This window comes from Tilletiopsis washingtonensis (assembly GCF_003144115.1).
Source record: "Tilletiopsis washingtonensis strain MCA 4186 unplaced genomic scaffold FA09scaffold_15, whole genome shotgun sequence".
NCBI lineage: Eukaryota > Fungi > Basidiomycota > Exobasidiomycetes > Entylomatales > Tilletiopsis > Tilletiopsis washingtonensis.
In genome coordinates, this window is record NW_020312012.1 from 421482 (window position 1) to 438618 (window position 17137).

Here is a 17137-nt window from a genome sequence, read left to right on the forward strand (position 1 = left end):
AGCGCAGGCGGGAGAGAAGGAGCGTGCCAGCGAGGGGAGCGCTCGGCGCGGCGGCGGGCGCCATCGTGTGGAGCAAGGCGCGCGCGCCGCGTCGGAGCGTGCGACACGGCGCATCTGCCGCCTGCCGGCCGACGGAGAGATGCAACGCCCGCTGATGGCCTGACGCCAGATGCAGCTCGAGCTCGAGCTCGAGCTCCGTCTCCAGCTCCAACACCTCGGCCCTGTCCTGCTCTCCGTCTCCAGCTCGTCTCGGCCTCGCACCTCGCTCGCAGCTCGCGCCGTCTCGCTCGCTGCTCTGCACCGCTCGCTCCCCTTCGCTCTCGCTCTCGCGCTCCGTCTCTCGCTCGCTTGCACGGACCTGCCGCCTCGTCGCGCCTCGGCTTCTTCGTCCATCTCTGGCCTCGTAGGCCATCGCTTCGTCTCTCAGTCTCGCATCTCCAGCACAGCGGCGCACCCATCGCTGCGCATAGTCACGCACCTCAGCGCTCTCCATGTCCCAGGCGCCCGTTGCGTCGCAGCCTGCCAGCGCATCTGCGCTCGGGCCGAGCCTTGGCAGCGGTAGTAGCGGCGGCTCGGGCAGCAGCAGCGCTCTCGGCATGCCGCCCTTCTCCGGCGCCGGACAGGACTTTGTCCTCTTCGACGATGCCTTTCCCGGCGCCAGTCTGCCGATGCCGGCCCAGACGCCCGGCGGCGAGTTGGGCACGACGTGGGGCAGCAGCAGCAGCGGCAGCAGTCTGCTGGCGCCCGCCGGCGTGCCCGTCACGAGCGGTGCAGCGAGCAGCGCCCAGCCCAGCATGGCTGCGCGCCCGGCGTTCGACTCGAATCCCTCCTTCATGCAGTACCGCGGCGCACCTGCCGGCCTGGGACCTGCCGACTCGCCCTTCTCCAGCCCAGCCTCGCGGCCCGAAGACGACTTCGGCACGTCGCCCGGCAGCGGCAGTGGCAGCACTGTCGACCCACGCTCGGGCATGCCGAGCAAGAAGCGCGCACGCGGCGCACACGCATACAGCAGCAGTTGGGCTGGCTCGGCTGGCAAAGGAGGAGTGCCTGGCCTGGGCGGCGTGCAGCGGGACCGCGTGGCCTCGCAGGGCAGTGCGCCGGGCGGGCCGGGAGACTCGCCGCTCTGGGTCTCCGACAACTCGCTCTCGCCGCCCAGTGGCTCGTTGGGCGCGCCATTGAACTCGCTCTCCCTCGGCGACGGCTCGGGCGGAGCAGACGTCAGCTTCGAGAGTCTCTTCCCGAACTACCCGCATCAGCAGCACCTCGGCGGCAGCGACAACGACGAGCAGCAGCAGCGCGCTCATGCCCAGGCGCAGGCGCAGGCTCAGGCGCTGCTGGCGCTCTCGCTCGGCGCCTCGGGCCCCAGTGCTACGGCGCCCATGCCGACGAACATGCCCAACATGTCCGGCTTCGGCGGCGCACCGCTCGGCCGCGCAGGCTCCTTGCCGAACGCAGAGCGCGTGCGGCAACAGGTGCGCAGCGACCTGGCGGGCGTCGACCCGCGCGCTCTCAAGGGCCCGCTGCGGAACATTCAGCAAGGACAGAACGGCGGCGGCTTTCCGCTGAACAACCAGCAGCCGGCGTTTAGCGGCGCGCCCGACTTCAATGCCGTGCAGCAGATGCAGAGCTTCGGCCCGAGCAGAGGTGATGCCGATCAGCAGCGTCCCAACGCGCCGCGGAGACGAAGCGGGAGCCTCGACTCGAGCATGTTTCCTTCGCAGACGGACCTCTTCAGCGGCATGGGCGCGTGGCAGGGCGGCGCACCGATGGAGTCGAGCATGAGCTGGGACGGCGGCCTGATGAACTACCTCGCCAGCTTCAACCAGCCGCAGTTCCAGCAGCAGCAGCAGATGCCGCCGCAGCAACAGCAGCATCAGCAGATGATGCCGAATCAGCAGCTGCCGCCGCCGCAGCAAGCACAGCAGCAGCCGGCGCAGAACGGCAAGGGCCAAGCAAAGGCTGCTCAGAAGGCTGCTCGCGGTCGTCCACCTGCTGCCGGCCGCGGCCGTGGTCGTGGCGGGCGTCCCGAAGCAAACGGGCGCCCCGGCATGACGCGCGACCGCAGCGGGCTCACCGTCAGTCCGCACGAGACGCTGCTGGAGTACGAGCCGCCGAGCGGCAACATGTTCAGTCTCTTCCAGACGTCTGCACCGACGCCCGTGCCAGGACTCGCCGACTCGCTGGCGCGTGCTACTGCACTGCAGCAGCAGCGCTTCCAGGGCAACACGGAGTCGGTCAGCACGCCGACTGGCCCGCCTGCTCCGCAACGTGCGCCGCTGGACCGCAACGAGACTGCACGACCGTCCGTGTCGCAGCGCGAGGCCATGGAGCGCGCCACGACGGCCAGCAGCACGAATGGACCCAGCCGCGAAGGCTCGGCGGGAAGCGGACCGAGTCTGTTCTCGCCGCCCGAGACATTCGGCACGCCCTCGAGCGATGACGAGGACGAGGCGATGTTCCGTCCCGCAGCCAAGGCTCATGCCGAAGCCAAGGCTGCTGCTGCTGCAGCCGCTGCCGCAGGAGGGCAGATGATGCCCGGCTTCTCGGCGCACTTTCCCTTCCCTGCGCAGCGCATTGCGCCCGGCCCGCGCTTCGGCGACGTGTCGTCGAGCTCGAGCGAGTCGGAGGGTGAAGGTCCGATGCGCGGACGGCATAGCGGCTCTGGACAGGGCATGTTTCCGCGCCAGCAGGGCATGGGTGGCTATGGCTACATGGCCGGCAGTCAAGAGAGCGGCCTCAGCGTCGCTGCTGCCAGTCTGCCCGGCGCACTGGCTGCCGCTGGACACGCAGGCGCACAGGCGGCGCGGAGCCGGAGCGCCAGCTCGGCGCAGGACGACGACGGCAGCGTCAGTCCGTCGATTCGCAGCTCGGCGCAAGCACTGCCGGGCTATCGCCGCGAGCTGGCCGGTCTGCCAGCACACGGCCCGCCAGTACAGCCCGACCTCTCCGATCCTCGCCAGCGCGAGCGCAGTCGTTCGCGTCCTCGACCAGCGGGCGCGAATGCCTCGCCGCAGGGCGGTGCGCGGCGGCCACTCAAGAATACGTCGGCCAGCGAGGACGGCGATGACGATGAGGACGCGTGGGAGAGCGGCGACACGGAGGACGAGACGGGCGAGTCGGACTACGCCGAGGGCTCGAAGCCGTCCCGACCCAAGGCGGCGGGCATCAAGAAGCGTCGCCGACCGCCGGGCGAGCCTGGTGCCTCTGCCTCGTCAGCGGCCTCAAAGGAGGATCATGGCATCCACGTGCCGCTGCCCAAGGCTGTCGGCGGCAGTGAAGGACCTTCATCTGCCGCGATGCACTCTGCAGCCAACGCCGCCGGCATCACGACGTGCGACTATGTGCTGCACTCGACGGGCGAGATCTGCGGCACCGAGTTCCACCGGCCGTACGACTTGGCCAGACATCGCGAGACGATTCACGGCAAGGAGGAGGCGCAGCTTTTGAGGCAGGGCAAGTTGCGCAAGGAGGATTGCGCGGTGCTCTACAAGGAGGTCGATCCCGAGAAGAGCCTCGCCACTGTCGAGTGGAAGTGCGACGGCCGCAATGGCTGCGGCAGCGTCTTTAGCCGGTGAGCCTCGGCGAATGCTGACTTGACATGAGCATCTGCTGACGCCTCGTCTTCCGTGGTCTTCCAGGAAGGATGCTCTGCTGCGTCATCGCCGTATCCGCGGGCACGGCAAGTGAGGCACACATCTCGGCGGCTGCGCTCGTAGCTGCCTGCGACAACCTTTCGACCTGCTCGCGCATCTTCGGACCATCCCAGACCCCTTCATTCCGCATCTCCATACCGCTGCCTCGCCCTCTGCGTCGCACCTTCTCTCACCCGGAAGGCTCGCTCCCCCATCATCTTGTGGCCCATCGCTTTGCAATCCCACTGACCACGCACCTCGCTCCTCTCCATGCGGCATGTCTCGTGTGCGCACGTCCGTCTCCATTCGACCAGCCGCAGCCCCCCGAGAGCAACGTGGGTTGGACGCGCTGATGTGCCGGGCTTGACGAGCTGCATTGCTTGTGTGGCTCGCTTCGCCTGCGCCGGCCGTCCTGCTCCATGCCAGCTGTCACGCCCAGAGGGCTGTCAGAGTGCGCAGCGGACCAGGGGGCGCAGACGACAAGCTCAGCATCGGGAAGATCGACAGGGCAAGGCGCGCGCTTGAGCTCCGCTGCGCCTTGGGGCGCGGCCGAGCGGCCCCTTGAGCGAGCCGTCGCCGCTCAGCACTGATCGAGCGTCCTCGCGCGCAGCGGGCATGCGAAAGGGACGCACCGTCGATCCTCCAAAATGCAGCCCGACAGCTCGCAGCGTGCCCGAAAGCGAGAGCGCAGATCAAGAGTTTGCGATCCGCCCGCTCGCCGGGATCGCTGGGCGCTGACATGCGTGGCTGGCGCCCGTCCAAGAGGGCCGATAACGAGATGCTCCCACGTGCCTCGCCTCGCCTCGCTGCCCGACACCGCGGCTGGTGCGGCTCGCCGCTGCAGCGGCTGCTCGCAGCGAGCCAAGCAAAAGGCTGAGCAGGTGGGAGGCATGAACAGTCAGGCACGACGAACGCTGGCTCATCAGTTGCAGTTTCGACATCGGCCAGGCAGCTCGCGCTCGCTCAGCGGCACGGCCCTGCCACACGGCTGCGCCGAGCGGCTGCGCTCAACGAGCATGTGCCCCAAGCAGCGAGCCTGCGCCTCTCAGCCGGAGACGGCATCGCTGCATCGATGCTGCTGGGCTGCGCTGGTCGGATGCAGCGCTGTGAGCGTATGGCAAGCATCGACGCACTCGCGCGCGCTGCTGAATGCTGCCCCTGCTGCTGCGCTCGCCCGAGGGGCGCTCTCAGCCTGTGAGTGGCTGCCACGCACGCCGGTGCCGGCTCGGGCGCGGCGGCGGATGCGGAGCGCGGACGAAGGCGGCCGAGCGGTGCGGTGCTGGCGCAGGCGCTGTGCGAGCTGCATGGCCGTTCTTGGCGCTTCGGAAGCGCGGCACGGCTTGCGGGTCGCTCGGATGCGGGCGCAGCGCCAGCGGGCGGCTCCCACCCGCGCTCGCCTTATCGCAAACGTATCGCGCGCGCTCGCCGCTCTCCTCTCCCACCACGCCTGCCGCAGAGTCCGACCGGCCACCTCCCGCAGCGGCTTGTCCCCTGTTTGCGTCCTGCTCCACATCCACACCCATCCTCCTCACCACCACCTTCGCGCGCCGCATCCCTTCGCGCGCCTCCATCACACACACACCTCCACACCCGCTAGCTCAGCGCAGCTAGCCAGACAGTCAGCCATGGCCTTCGGTCCCTCCTCCACCGAGCGCGGCCGCGATGCCGTCATCAGCTCGGGACGTGGCGGCGCGGGCAACGTGAGTGCACGGCGCCGGCCGAGATCGTGGGCTGTGCGGTGGAGCCAGAGAGACGTGCGACGCCGAGGGACTGCGCAGCAGCGTGTAGAGCACAGCATCGCCGCCGCACAGCACGGGTCCCTTGCTGCGGTGCGCACTGCGCGACGATCGCAGTGCCAGCTGGCGAAGGCTCGCAGTGCTGCTGCACACTTGTATGCGCTGCTCGTCTGCGCAATGGACGGGCGAGCCGCAGCGACAGGAGAGAGCGTGCTGCGCCTGCAGGGTGTGCATATGCCGCACCCTCCGCTGTGCTGCCTGCCGCCTGCTGTTCACGGCCAAGGGACCAGCATATGCTGCGCACTGAGCAGCGCACGGCTGGAGGGTCACAAGGCGGCACATACATGTCTCTCTTTCGAGCACCTCCCACTGACGCTCGCTTCTCTCCTTTTTCTCAGATGACGCGCTCTCCCTCTCGCGATGCCGCCGCGGCGCGCGAGGGCCAGGAGCACGCCGCGCAGGTGCAGTACGCCAAGAAGCAGACCTTCGTCGCAGGCGGTCGCGGCGGCGTCGGCAACGTGCGTTCGCCGAGCCGCGACCCCAAGGACCGCGTCAAGATGCAGGCCGAGGAGGAGAAGGAGGCCAGTATCCAGGCGCAGGCGATTGCCAAGGAACGCCAGAACCCGCACACGACCGGCCGTGGAGGTGCCGGAAACGTCAAGAGGGAGAGCAGCACGGAGAGAGGCGCCGATGACCGTGGACGAAGCTCGGGTGGAGTGGGCGCGGTGAGTTTGAAGCAGCGCGAGCAGATGAGGGGGAGATGGGCACAAAGGTGGCGCACGAAGGTCTCGCTTCGACTGCCAGCGTTCCATCTCAGCCATTCTTCTCCTCTCCTTTCCTTTCACTCACACCACCTCTCATCTGAAGGCGATTCGCTCTCTCTCGCGCTCCCGCTCGCGCGAGCCTCGTGCCTCGAGCGGCCAGCGCACGGCCACGACGGCCGATGCCGGCTCGCTGGCCGCAGTCGACGAGACGGCCTCGTCGCACTCGGGCTCGACCAACGGCACTGCCAAGCACGAGGGCTTGGCGAGCAAGCTCGCCAGCCATCTGCCGGGTCATGGACACAAGTAGTCCGGCCCCTGGACTTGCTGCGCATGAGAGCAGCGCACTCTGAGAGAGGGCACCGCCATGCAGTGCGTGCGCCATCAAGCGCAATCTGCGGTGCGCAGATCCGGCGCAGCGCAAGGAGGCATCGCATGGCCTAGAGCCTCTCTCTCTCTTCTTCTCCACCGACTTGGTCCGTCTCCTCTCTCTTGTCTCTTTCTTCTCGCGCTCGACGGCTTTCGAAATCGAGCCTCGACTCTCTTGCTCTTTGCCGGACGGAGCGCAGATGGGAAGGCGATGTGCGGCCTTGAGTCGCTCTCTTCCTCCGCCAGCTGCCCCTCCCTCTTCCTCTCTGCGCCTGCTTCCTCTCGTTTCTACTCTTGAGATATCCCACCGACCTTTGCTCTGCAAATCCCACCACTCTCTCTAACCCTGCCTGCCTTGCGCCTCTCCCCTTTGCGGCCTAGCAACCCCTGTACTTCCCTTGCTCGTGGCTCCTGAATCCCAACCCACTCGCGACCTTTCCCTGCCCGCTCCACCGGCTTGTTGCCTCAAGCTCACGCCCGGATGTGTCTAGATGGGATTCGTATTACTTCGTTTCTCTCGCGCGCCCCCGGATTTTGTGCGTAGAGGGTGAGGCAGAAGAAGGGGAGACGCTCATGCGATGCCCGCCAGCTCATCGTAGCCCAGGGCGATGTTGAGGTTCTGTCGAGGGTGTGGAGAGGTTGCGGACATCAGCTCAGGCCGATCGAGGGCGCCTACTCTCTGCCCCTCCTGCGCGTGGGCCGGGCCTATTGCAAGCAGAGACTCACCTGGATGCACTGCGTCGCAGCTCCCTTGAGCAGGTTGTCCAGGCCGCCCACCACGACGACGCGCTCGCCGCCCGAGTGCACCTGGATACCGCCAATCTTGATGCCGTGCTGCAGGGCGATGTCCTGAGAGCGCGCGAGCGAGGGATCATGCGTGTCAGTGGGGATCTTTGAGGAGGAGAGAGGGGGGGGGGGGAGCACGCACCTTGACCTCCGGCACGTTGGGGCCCAGCTCGACGAGCTGCTGGCCCTCGTAGAAGGCCTCGTATGCCTCGCGCACCTGCTTTGCCGTCATCTTCTGCTTGAGCGGCGCGCTGAGGGTGCTAATGATGCCCTGGAACCACGGCGCGACGGCAGGCACAAAGGCCACGCCCACGTCGCTGCCCGCCAGGCGCGAGAGATGGCGCGCCGCCTCGCGCTCGTGGATGTGGTCGGTGAGCGCGTAGGGGCGCACGCCGCCCGCCAGGTCCTCGGCGCTGATCTTGGGCACGGTGACGGGCTGACTGCCGGGCGTGGAGCCAGACTGCCCAGCCTTGGTGCCTGCGCCCGAATAGCCAGACACGCCAAACACCGTCGGCGGCCGCGCACCGTCGAGGAAGGGCAGCAGAGGCGCGATCAGAGCCTGGATCGACGTGGCATAGCAGCCCGGGTTGGAGATGAGACGCGCATCGCGGATCGCTTGGCGCGAGTAGAGCTCTGTGTGTGCGAAGAGAAGCGTCAGATGAGCTGATACGGAGTGATATGGGCTGGCACGAGGCAGCAAGAAGATCCTGTGTACTTCGTGTACTTCGGTTATCCTGTGTACTTCGGTTGCCATTACAGGGCTCGCTCTTTGAGATACAGACGCAGGTGGGGGAGGAGCAAGGAGGGGAAAACGGGCAGGGAGAGCACCACGTCATAGCCCTCCCCTCCGCTCCCTCGCCTCCATCTCCCTCCGCTCCCTCGCCTCACCGCCGTGGCTGCCTCGCACGTCCATCTACTGACCAGGCAGTCCGTACGTCCATCCCTCCTCGAAGCGGTAGTCGGCCGAGAGGTCGACAATGCGACCATGCCCCTCGCTCTTGCCCTTTCCGCCCTGCTGCACCGCCTCGACAAACGGCTTGCACACGCCGTTGGGCAGCGCCATGATGTAAGCGTCGGGTGGCGCAGAGTCGCCCTTGCCCTCCTCCAGACGCCGCAGCTGCTCGACGCCAATGTTGGAGTAGAGCACTTCGCTCTTGTCGTAGCCCGCCAGACGTGTGCCGGCAAGCTCGCGCGAGGAGACGTGCGAGAGCTCGAGGTGAGGGTGCGTGTTGAGGATGGAGACGAGCGCCTGGCCCGTGTAGCCGCGTGCGCCGATGAGCGCCACGCGCTTCTTGTCCGAGTTGGTCGACGGCAGGGGCACGGAGCGCTCGACGGCCGTCGCGTAGCCGCGCGCAGTGCCCATGGGCGACGCGGCGCGAAGAGCCGGCCGGCGAGCCGACGTCGAAAAGGCACGCGGCGCGCCCGGCTTGGCGGCGTTGAGCGGCAGGTAGGCGCGCTCGATGCGGCTCTTCTCCTCGAGGCTGCGCACCACCTTCTCCACCTCGGTGACATCCTGGATGCCGTAGTAGAACAGGCTGCGGCCGTTGCGGCTGAAGCTGCCGTCGGCGCGCTCGTAGTGCCACGCACGGTTCTCATCGTCCGAGCGCGCAGTCCACACCAGACGCTTGTGGTCCTTGCGGATCTGGTTCCAGACGTTGTCCGTGACGCTGTTGAGCACGCCGTTGCGCGTGCTGACGAGCTTGCTGAGGATCGGCACCTCGCCCTCGGGCCGCGAGACGAAGGCCACGACGTCGAACGGCTCGTCGCCGTAGATGGTGTAGGGCTGCTTGCTGAGCTCAGAGAAGAACTGCGCCACCGACTTGCGGCCATCGCGGATCTCCTCATCGTTCTCCTTGAGCGCGTTGCGCAGACGCTCGGCGCCCACATCCTCAATCGACGACGACTTGTACAGCTTGTACCCACGCCGGATGAGCGTGCCGGCGCCCGAGTCGGTGAAGAGCTCCTTCTGCAGCTGGTCGACGCTGATGATGGCGACGCTCGAGGCGCGCGGCAGGTGGTCGAGCAGCTCCTTCATCTCGCGCAGCTTGAGCTTGGTGCCGAACTTGACCCACTCCTGCTTCATCAGGTCGTCGTACTCCTCGTCGAGGTTGATCGTCTCGAGCAGCTCCTTGGTGTTGCCGTGGAAGAGGCCGCCCTTCTCGTTGAGGTAGACGATCTTCAGCGGCTCCAGCACCTTGGCCAGCTCGCTCGCGGCGACGTCGGCGTTGACGTTGCTGCGTGCGCGCGAGAGGTGAGCCGGCTGCGCCCCGCGCTGCATCTCACGCACACCTGCATGCCGACTCACAGAATCTGTCCGTCCTCCGTCTCGGCCAGGCTGGTCAGGATGGGCAGGCAGCCGTTGCGGATGGCGCTCTCGATGGGCTCCTTGTCGACCTTCTCAATCTTGCCCACGAGGCCGTACTTCTCGCGGTCGAGGTACGAGGCGGTGAAGGTGCCGAGCGGAATTGGGCGCGCACGCGAGCCCAGCGACTCGAGCTTCTCCACGAGACGCATGTTCTCCTCGAGGAACACCTGGCGTGCGACACGCAGCGTGCGAGCGTCTGCAGACAGGCGTGAGCGCATGCAGGGCAAATGCAGCAGTCTGCTCACCCGTGATGCGAATGCCGTCCTCGTAGTCGGGCACGACACCCTCGCGCTCGAGGATCTCATTGAGCTGCGGGCCGGCGCCGTGCAGCACGATAGGGTAGAGGCCGCTGCAGGCGATGCGATCAGCCAAGCTGCAGTGAGGGCATTGACGAGGGCAGCAGGCAGCAGCTGTGGCGCAGGCGGCGCTGCTCCTGCCCGCTGCTGCCGCGGCCGATGGCCAGCGCGCCAGGCGACTCACACGCGGTGCAGGAAGCTCAGGCTGAGTGCCAGCTCCTCGAGCTGGTGCGTCAGGATGGCGCCGCCCACCTTGATGACGGCGAACTTGTTGGCGGCGCTGAAGATGCGCAGGTAGCGCTCCACCTCCTTGCGCGAGGCGAGCGAGTAGAGCAGGCGCGTGATGGTCTCCTGCGCAGCGGGAGCCAGACTGGCGTGAGCACTTGCCGGACCAGGCAGAGCAGAGCTAGCGTTGCCGCGTGCGATGACTGCTGCACCGGGCACTCACGCGGTCAGACATGTTCTCCACGGCCGAGGAGAAGGCGCGGGCGCTGGGCAGCTGTTGGCCAGCAGCACTGGCCGCCGCGGCGACCCGCGGCAGAGCAGCGCCGCGCCGGGCCGCCGCCGCACGCGCGAGCGCCCCGGCTGCGGCGGCGGAGCGACGCGCCAGCAGAGCCATGGTGTGCGAGAGGGTGAGTGTAGAGTGGGGGTGTGGGGGATGTGGAGCTGAAGGGAGCGGCGCTATCGAGGCGGCGAGCTGCCAGCAGCGCGGGTCTCGCTGCTGGTGCTGGGCGCAGGGCGCTTCGCGGCGCGGCACTCGGGCGCGCGCCTGACTCGCGGCGTGCCGTGCGATCAGGCGTCTCGGCCGCCAGCGCGGCACGGCTCGGCGCCGAAGATCAGCTGCCATCGCCCCGCCTCAGCCCTCCAGCAGCAGCCTCGCGCTCAAGGAAACGCTCACAGCGACAGTCTCACAGCATCAGCGGCGATCCGCCGCTCTACGTCTGCTCTCGAAGGCGTGCTGCAGCCAGGCAAGGGCAGCTCAGCACCCAGCAGGCAGCCTCGGGCGCGCCGTCGGCCACCGCGATCAGGCGCTCGGCCTTATCGCGATCGTGGGAGCAGCCCGAGCGCGCATCACGTGGCACCACGGCGTGCTTAGTCAGCCTGCCCCTCCGGCCTGCACCGAGTCATGTCTCTGCGCCGGCGCCGGCGTAGGACCGAGCTGGCCCTGTGGCGTAGGGCGCAGACGGAGCGGTGCATCAACGCTCGGAGCCGCATGCTGCTGCAAGCTCGTTGCGGGTGCTCGCCGCCTCGCAAGGCCTGGCCGCCGAGAGGGGCAGCGCTGATTCAGCGTCGCCTCTCTGCTTGGCCGGCCGGCGGCAGCGCCACAAGCATCCGCGCGAGAGAAGCTGCAGGCCGGCGGCGCGGCGCGTGGCAAGGCACGTTGCGAGGACCCCTTCGGAGCGGGCGCGCGCGCAGAGCGGAGCCAGAGCCAGCGAAATTTCGCTGGCGCGGCGCGCGCGCGCGGCTTCGCGCGAAGCAAAGCAAGCGTGCCTCGCCCCGTCGCACACCCGCCTCCTCTCCTCTTCTGCCCAGCCAGCACGCGCGCCAGATCTTCCGACCCAACTCCGTCCGGTGCCGTCGTCGACCCAGCCAGCTTCTTCTCACCCGGCCCCTCCTTTGCTCCCCACCACCCGCATCCACGCATGCCCCTCGCCTCCCGCACGCCTCTTCTCCGTCTCGCCGCGCCCTCGCTCCTCCGCGCCTCCTTCGCCGCCACTGCCCGTGTCGCACGCACCCCCGCCTTTGCTCCCCTCGTCGCCCCCGCTCCTTCGCGCAGCATGTCGAGCATCAAGGTCCCCACCGACTACGTGAGTTGGCCGCGGCGTGACTTGCTGCCGCACTGTCACTCACGCCTCCTGGCAGAACGCGGTGCTGTACAAGACGCTCGCCGAGGCCGACCCCGAGGTGCAGCAGATCATCGAGGATGAGACGTGGCGCCAGTTCAGCGGCCTCGAGCTCATTGCGTCGGAGAACCTGACGAGCGCGGCCGTCATGGAGGCCAACGGCAGCATCCTCACCAACAAGTACAGCGAGGGCCTGCCCGGCGCGCGCTACTACGGCGGCAACGAGCACATCGACCGCCTCGAGATTCTCTGCCAGCAGCGCGCCCTCAAGGCCTTTGACCTGGACCCCAAGATCTGGGGCGTCAACGTGCAGCCCTACTCGGGCTCGACGGCCAAGTGAGTGGCGTGTGCGACGCGCGTGGGGCACAGCGAGGCGAATGTCGCGTACTGCAGAACAGGCCGCTGACCCGCTTGTTGCGCAGCTTCGCCACCTTCACCGCCCTGCTGCAGCCGCAGGACCGCATCATGGGTCTCGGCCTGCCCTCGGGCGGCCACCTGACGCACGGCTACTACACGGCCAAGAAGAAGATCAGCGCCTCGTCGATCTACTTCCAGTCGTTCCCGTACCAGGTCGACACCAAGACGGGCCTCATCGACTACGAGACGCTGCACAAGAACGCCGACCTCTTCAAGCCGCGCATGCTCATCACCGGCGGCTCGGCGTACCCGCGTGACTGGGACTACAAGCGTCTTGCCGAGACGGCCAAGTCGCAGCAGGCGCTGCTGATGAGCGACATTGCCCACATCTCCGGCCTCGTCGCGGCCAAGGTGCAGAACAACCCCTTCGAGTACTGCGACATTGTCACGACGACGACGCACAAGACGCTGCGTGGCCCGCGCGCCGGCCTTATCTTCTTCCGCAAGGACAAGGACCCGGAGGTCGAGGGCAAGATCAACGCCGCCGTCTTCCCGGCCTGCCAGGGTGGCCCGCACAACAACGTGAGTGGCGGGCGAGAGCAGTGACGCTTCGGCAGGGCAATGTCGGCGGCATAGGCTGACACATCGCAACAGACCATCGCTGGTATCGCCGTGGCGCTCAAGCAGGTGGCCGACCCGGCGTTCAAGGCCTACGCCACGCAGGTGATCCGCAACTCGCAGGCCATGGGTGCGCGTCTCATGGAGCACGGCTACAAGCTGCAGACGGACGGCTCGGAGAACCACCTGCTGCTCGTCGACCTTCGCCCGCTCGGCCTCACGGGCTCCAAGATCGAGGAGCTCGCCGACCTGTGCGGCGTGACCGTCAACAAGAACGCCGTGGTTGGCGACACGTCGGCGCTTACGCCCGGCGGCTACCGTCTCGGCACATCGGCGCTGACGAGCCGCAGCATGATGGAGAAGGAGATGGTCATCGTCGCCGACTTCCTGCACCGCATGACGCAGATCGCCCTGCAGATCCAGAAGGAGGTGGGCAAGAAGCTCGTCGACTTCAAGAAGGCCGCCAACGCGAGCGAGGACGTCAAGACGCTCAAGAAGGAGGTTGAGGCGTTTGCGACGAGCTTTGCGCTGCCGGGCATCGACAGCAACAACATCAAGCGCCCCGCTGGCCACTGAGCGTCTCGTCTTCGGTAGCGAGCGGTTGAGCAGACACAGCATAGGGCGCCTCAACGGCCCCGTCGCTGCCTTGCCTGCCTCGCTCCTGCCTCTCTCCCCGTCTCTCGTGCTTCCCAAGTGTCTCTCCATGGTCCCCCTCACTCTCCCCCCATCATCCGCATTACTTCAACGTCACTGTCTCTCCCTGTCTACTTGCCTAACTATGCTCTTCCATCTCCCATCGTGTGCTTGACTGCAGGCTGCGCGGGCCAGAGCACAAGAGCACAGAGCGCATCGCGGGCGTGAGGGCGGAGAGGAAGCGGCGCTCGGAGCGCAGGCGGGAAGCGGCACGTGACCGGACGCGCCCCCCCTCTCTCCCTCTCGCTCTGCTCTCCCGTCGAGCAGGTCGTGTGACGCACGCCGGGAAGCATGGCACGCCGTCGCTGGCTTCTAGAAGGGCACGCCTCACCATCCACTGGGACCAGTCTGCAGGGCTGTCACTGGCGGGGCGCAGGATGCCCGTCCGACAGGCCTCTGCCGGGCGGTGTTGCTTGCGACGCGTGTACCGCAAGGCGCGCCGCCGCCCGCCGGCCATGGCTTCGCCCGCATGCCAGAGATGCGTGCCATGCGCGCCGGCGCTTGAGCCGCTCCTCATCAGCCGCCGGCGCCGCTTGCACCAGCAAACAGACCGGCGCCAACGCTCCTCTCACCACCACACACATAACCCCCTGTCCCTCACCGCCGGCCGGTCCGTTGCCGAAGCACTCACACCGCACCCGGCCGCACCGAGCTAGCCGAGCCACCGCTGCTCTGGCCGCGCGCGTTGCCGCGAGAGAAAGAGAGCAACACTCTCTGCATCTCGGCGCTCGCCCCACCTCGCCCTTCCCTTCTCCGCCTCTCGCCTCTCGCCGCTCCTCCCCCACGCCCCCACCCGCTCGTGCGCTCAACGGCTCGAACTGCCCCGGCACACACACTGGCTGCTGCTCGCTGCGTCTGTCCCGCCTAGACAGCCACTACTGCTGCCGGCAGTACGGCACGCTCGTGTGAGCCTGCAAGCGCTAGTGCAGCGCCACTGTTCACTTGCAGCGGGCGAGACAAGTAGGCGAGGGGCAGAGATGTCTCTGGCTCGTCGCGAAAGCACTGTGAGTCCCCTCCGCTCCTTGCTCCCCCCTGTCCTCTCTTAACCCTCCTCTCGCCACAGGTCTTCTCCCATCCTCGTCATCCCTCCAGTGCGTCCTCGCAGCCGCATCCGCGCCGCGACGACAGCAGAGCAGCCAGCGCCGCCGCGCCGCCGCAGACGCCGATGCCCGCGGCGCGCTTCGACTCGCTCGCCGACCTGCTGCACGACGCCGGCTACAAGGAGACGCGCATCTTCACGCCCGTCGCTTCTTCCTCTGCCGCCGCCGCTGGGGGTGCCGCTAGTGCTGCTGGTGCAGCAAGCATGTCAGCCTCGGCTGGCCGAGCTTCCACGCCGCGCTCCTCCGGCTCTCCGCGCCGTACAGCGCATCCAGGCGGCTCCTCCTCGCGACGCATGCCCAGTCGTGCGCCGGTCAAGGGCGCTACTGCGACGCTCAAGCAGAAGCCATCTGGCAGTTGGTTCTCCTCCTTCTGGGACGCCACGCTTGGCGCTTCTGCGTCGAGCAGCAGTGGCGCAGTGCGGAGCGAGGGCAAGGAGAACGTCGGCGTGGACGTTGGCGTTGGCGCGTCGGGCGAAGGGAAAGCCCGCGAGCTGAGGAAGGTCAAGTCTACCGCTGCACTCTCCTCCTCCTCTTCTTTCTCCACAAGCGCCAGCGCCAAACGTGCGCCCCTCTCTCCACTGCGTGGCAGTAGCGACCGTGCGAGCATGACTGTCTCGACGTCGAGTGCGGCCTCAACCTCGACGGCCTCTCCTCGTCGCGCAGTCGCTGCATCGCCATCAGCAACAGCGAGCACGGTGACGACGACTCGACCGCGCACATTAGGCCGCGCCAAGAGCTCAGCTGCGCTCGGTGGATTGTGGTGTGGTTCGCTACGCTATCGCACCGACGCCTCCTCGCTCGCGACCGAGGTCGTGGACAAGGAGGAGATGACTCCCTCGTCGCACGCTGCCGCCTCGCGCTCTCTGCCGCGTCGAGGCGCCGGCAAGTCTCGTGTCGGACTAGCCAGTGCATTTGCGCCCGAGGATGAGCAACCTGGAGAGCCAGGCTCGCCCTCCATCAGTCAAGAAGCACGTCGAATGCGCCGCGAGCGTGCAGCATGGAGAGAGAGTGTCTCCAGTCTTAAAGCCTTTGCTGCCTCTTCCAGCCATCGCACAACTTCGACTCCAGCAATCAGCGTCCAGCCCGCCTCGCCTGGGCGCTGCGATACGGCGGCCACACGCCGCACGCTGGCCGAGCTCTTTGCAGCGCCCGCTCAGCCCGTCGTCTCGAGAGACGACGCAGTGGTGCTGCGCAACGACGGCTGTCTTTGGCCTGCTGGAGCGGGCTTGAGACGCATGAGAAGCGTAGAGGCCCTGGAGAACGCTGCAAAGGCCTTGGCGCGGGGAGAGAGTGACTCTGGCTCCGCCATTCAGATCGCAAGCACGATATGCGACGGTGCGGCACCTTCTACGTCGAGCTTCAGCGTCTCGGCTCCAGCAACGCCTCGAACGGCCATTTCAGCTCACATCTCCCCGCCGAGACCATCTGCCGTCGTCGTCGAGACGACAAGTGTCATCATTGCGCCGTCGCCCTCTCCGCCGCGACCCTCGCCTCCTCGAGGTCCGCCGGCACTGGTGCTCACGTCGCCTACCGGCATGTCGGCGCCGCAGATTCTCGATCTCATGGCCAAGGAGTTTGAGCCGCGCAGCTTCTCGCCCGAACAGATCCTGCGCTCTCAGCTTCCACGCCCGGCGGCAAGAGCCCGCACGCTGCCGGCGCGCAACTTTGGCGTGCGAAGCAGCGGCAGCGGCGGCAGTGGAGAAGAGAGCACGAGCAGCACCGGCGCAGGCTCGGCATCGGGAACGAGAAGGGGAAGGAGAAGAGCTTCGAGGACGGACGAGTCGAGCAGCGGCACCAATACCGTCACCGTCATCGGCTCCTCCTCGACGCAGCAGCAGAGCACTGCGGCCTCGACACACTCCACGCTCACGGCGCCCACCTCTCGTTCGCTCTCTTCCCGCGGCCGTCGTCGCAAGCCCATTCCCTCCATGGACACTGCCTCTTCTTCCTCAGCGTCGTTCGGAAGCGCCTCCACTCGGCTCTCGCGTGCCGCGGCAGCAAGCACAAGACACGAAGACGACCCCTTCGTCGACCGTACAAACCGCTTCGAGAAGCAGCAGCAGCAGCAGCAGCAAGGCTCGCTCTCGCACCGCCCTGCCTCGCTGCCGCGCCGCAAAGCGCCGGGAGTGCGTGGCGCCCTACCTGCGCCGCCGCCGCCGGCTTTGCCGAGCGCGACGCAGCAGCAGCAGATGCCATGCAGCGGCAGTGCAAGCGCAAGCAGTGACTCGCCTGGCATGGCGGCTAGACGCAGAAGATTGGCTGCCAGGCCGAGCATTGCGGGCATGGCGAGTGCGTCGGGCAGCGCCAACGGCGCCGCTGTCCTCGCCTAGGGTCTCTTCTTGCTTTCTCTTCGAAGGAGAACTGCTACAAGCAGCTTCGCTCTCTGCGCCTCCTTGGCGACCCTACTCATCCTAACTTATCCCCGCCATCGGCGCCTCCCCCTTACATATCACACTCTTTAGCGATGCCTCACACCACTCCACGCTCTTTACCACCTCGTCAGTTCTTGCGTCACCCAGTAATCTATCTGCTCTAGTAGCGCGGCAGCATCGTGATGGAGAAAGGGGGGGGGGGGTATAG

The 17137-nt window shown here is 67.4% G+C and overlaps 5 protein-coding genes across 5 annotated transcripts; 4 read left to right on the forward strand and 1 right to left on the reverse strand.

Annotated features, from left to right (window-relative positions):
* Positions 1–175: 175 nt before the first annotated feature.
* FA09DRAFT_330992 (hypothetical protein) lies at positions 176–3905 on the forward strand. The gene is made up of 2 exons (XM_025742825.1): positions 176–3571; positions 3639–3905. Exons 1-2 carry the CDS (start codon positions 492–494, stop codon positions 3685–3687), a joined length of 3129 nt encoding a protein of 1042 aa, XP_025597211.1. The 5' UTR covers positions 176–491; the 3' UTR covers positions 3688–3905.
* A 1171-nt stretch (positions 3906–5076) lies between these two features.
* On the forward strand, positions 5077–6905 carry FA09DRAFT_330993 (hypothetical protein). Its single transcript, XM_025742826.1, has 3 exons — positions 5077–5332; positions 5767–6093; positions 6236–6905. Exons 1-3 carry the CDS (start codon positions 5258–5260, stop codon positions 6437–6439), a joined length of 606 nt encoding a protein of 201 aa, XP_025597212.1. The 5' UTR covers positions 5077–5257; the 3' UTR covers positions 6440–6905.
* Positions 6906–6990: 85 nt separating this feature from the next.
* Positions 6991–10601, reverse strand: FA09DRAFT_330994 (bifunctional acetylglutamate kinase/N-acetyl-gamma-glutamyl-phosphate reductase). Its single transcript, XM_025742827.1, has 8 exons — positions 10394–10601; positions 10130–10296; positions 9895–9998; positions 9590–9845; positions 8206–9518; positions 7427–7917; positions 7225–7347; positions 6991–7117 (listed from the first exon to the last, which is right to left on the reverse strand). The coding sequence occupies exons 1-8, from the start codon at positions 10562–10564 to the stop codon at positions 7070–7072; spliced, it is 2673 nt and encodes an 890-aa protein (XP_025597213.1). The 5' UTR covers positions 10565–10601; the 3' UTR covers positions 6991–7069.
* Positions 10602–11723: 1122 nt separating this feature from the next.
* Positions 11724–13340, forward strand: FA09DRAFT_299435 (glycine hydroxymethyltransferase; the record flags this gene model as incomplete). The annotated part of the gene is made up of 4 exons (XM_025740285.1): positions 11724–11753; positions 11809–12125; positions 12212–12728; positions 12801–13340. 4 exons carry the CDS (start codon positions 11724–11726, stop codon positions 13338–13340), a joined length of 1404 nt encoding a protein of 467 aa, XP_025597214.1.
* A 645-nt stretch (positions 13341–13985) lies between these two features.
* FA09DRAFT_346541 (hypothetical protein) lies at positions 13986–17090 on the forward strand. The gene is made up of 2 exons (XM_025744754.1): positions 13986–14461; positions 14521–17090. The coding sequence occupies exons 1-2, from the start codon at positions 14435–14437 to the stop codon at positions 16885–16887; spliced, it is 2394 nt and encodes a 797-aa protein (XP_025597215.1). The 5' UTR covers positions 13986–14434; the 3' UTR covers positions 16888–17090.
* Positions 17091–17137: the final 47 nt, after the last annotated feature.

Excerpts from the sequence above, each read along its gene's own strand:
- FA09DRAFT_330992 (XM_025742825.1), top strand. The coding sequence starts at position 492 with ATGTCCCAGGCGCCCGTTGCGTCGCAGCCTGCCAGCGCATCTGCGCTC. Across the intron at positions 3,572-3,638 it reads TGCGGCAGCGTCTTTAGCCG|GAAGGATGCTCTGCTGCGTC; the intron begins GTGAGCCTCGGC and ends GTGGTCTTCCAG.
- FA09DRAFT_330993 (XM_025742826.1), top strand. The coding sequence starts at position 5,258 with ATGGCCTTCGGTCCCTCCTCCACCGAGCGCGGCCGCGATGCCGTCATC. Across the intron at positions 5,333-5,766 it reads GACGTGGCGGCGCGGGCAAC|ATGACGCGCTCTCCCTCTCG; the intron begins GTGAGTGCACGG and ends CCTTTTTCTCAG. Across the intron at positions 6,094-6,235 it reads GCTCGGGTGGAGTGGGCGCG|GCGATTCGCTCTCTCTCGCG; the intron begins GTGAGTTTGAAG and ends TCTCATCTGAAG.
- FA09DRAFT_330994 (XM_025742827.1), bottom strand. The coding sequence starts at position 10,564 with ATGGCTCTGCTGGCGCGTCGCTCCGCCGCCGCAGCCGGGGCGCTCGCG. Across the intron at positions 9,846-9,894 it reads GGACGGCATTCGCATCACGG|ACGCTCGCACGCTGCGTGTC; the intron begins GTGAGCAGACTG and ends GCCTGTCTGCAG. Across the intron at positions 7,348-7,426 it reads CCAACGTGCCGGAGGTCAAG|GACATCGCCCTGCAGCACGG; the intron begins GTGCGTGCTCCC and ends GCGCGCTCTCAG.
- FA09DRAFT_346541 (XM_025744754.1), top strand. The coding sequence starts at position 14,435 with ATGTCTCTGGCTCGTCGCGAAAGCACT. Across the intron at positions 14,462-14,520 it reads TGGCTCGTCGCGAAAGCACT|GTCTTCTCCCATCCTCGTCA; the intron begins GTGAGTCCCCTC and ends CTCTCGCCACAG.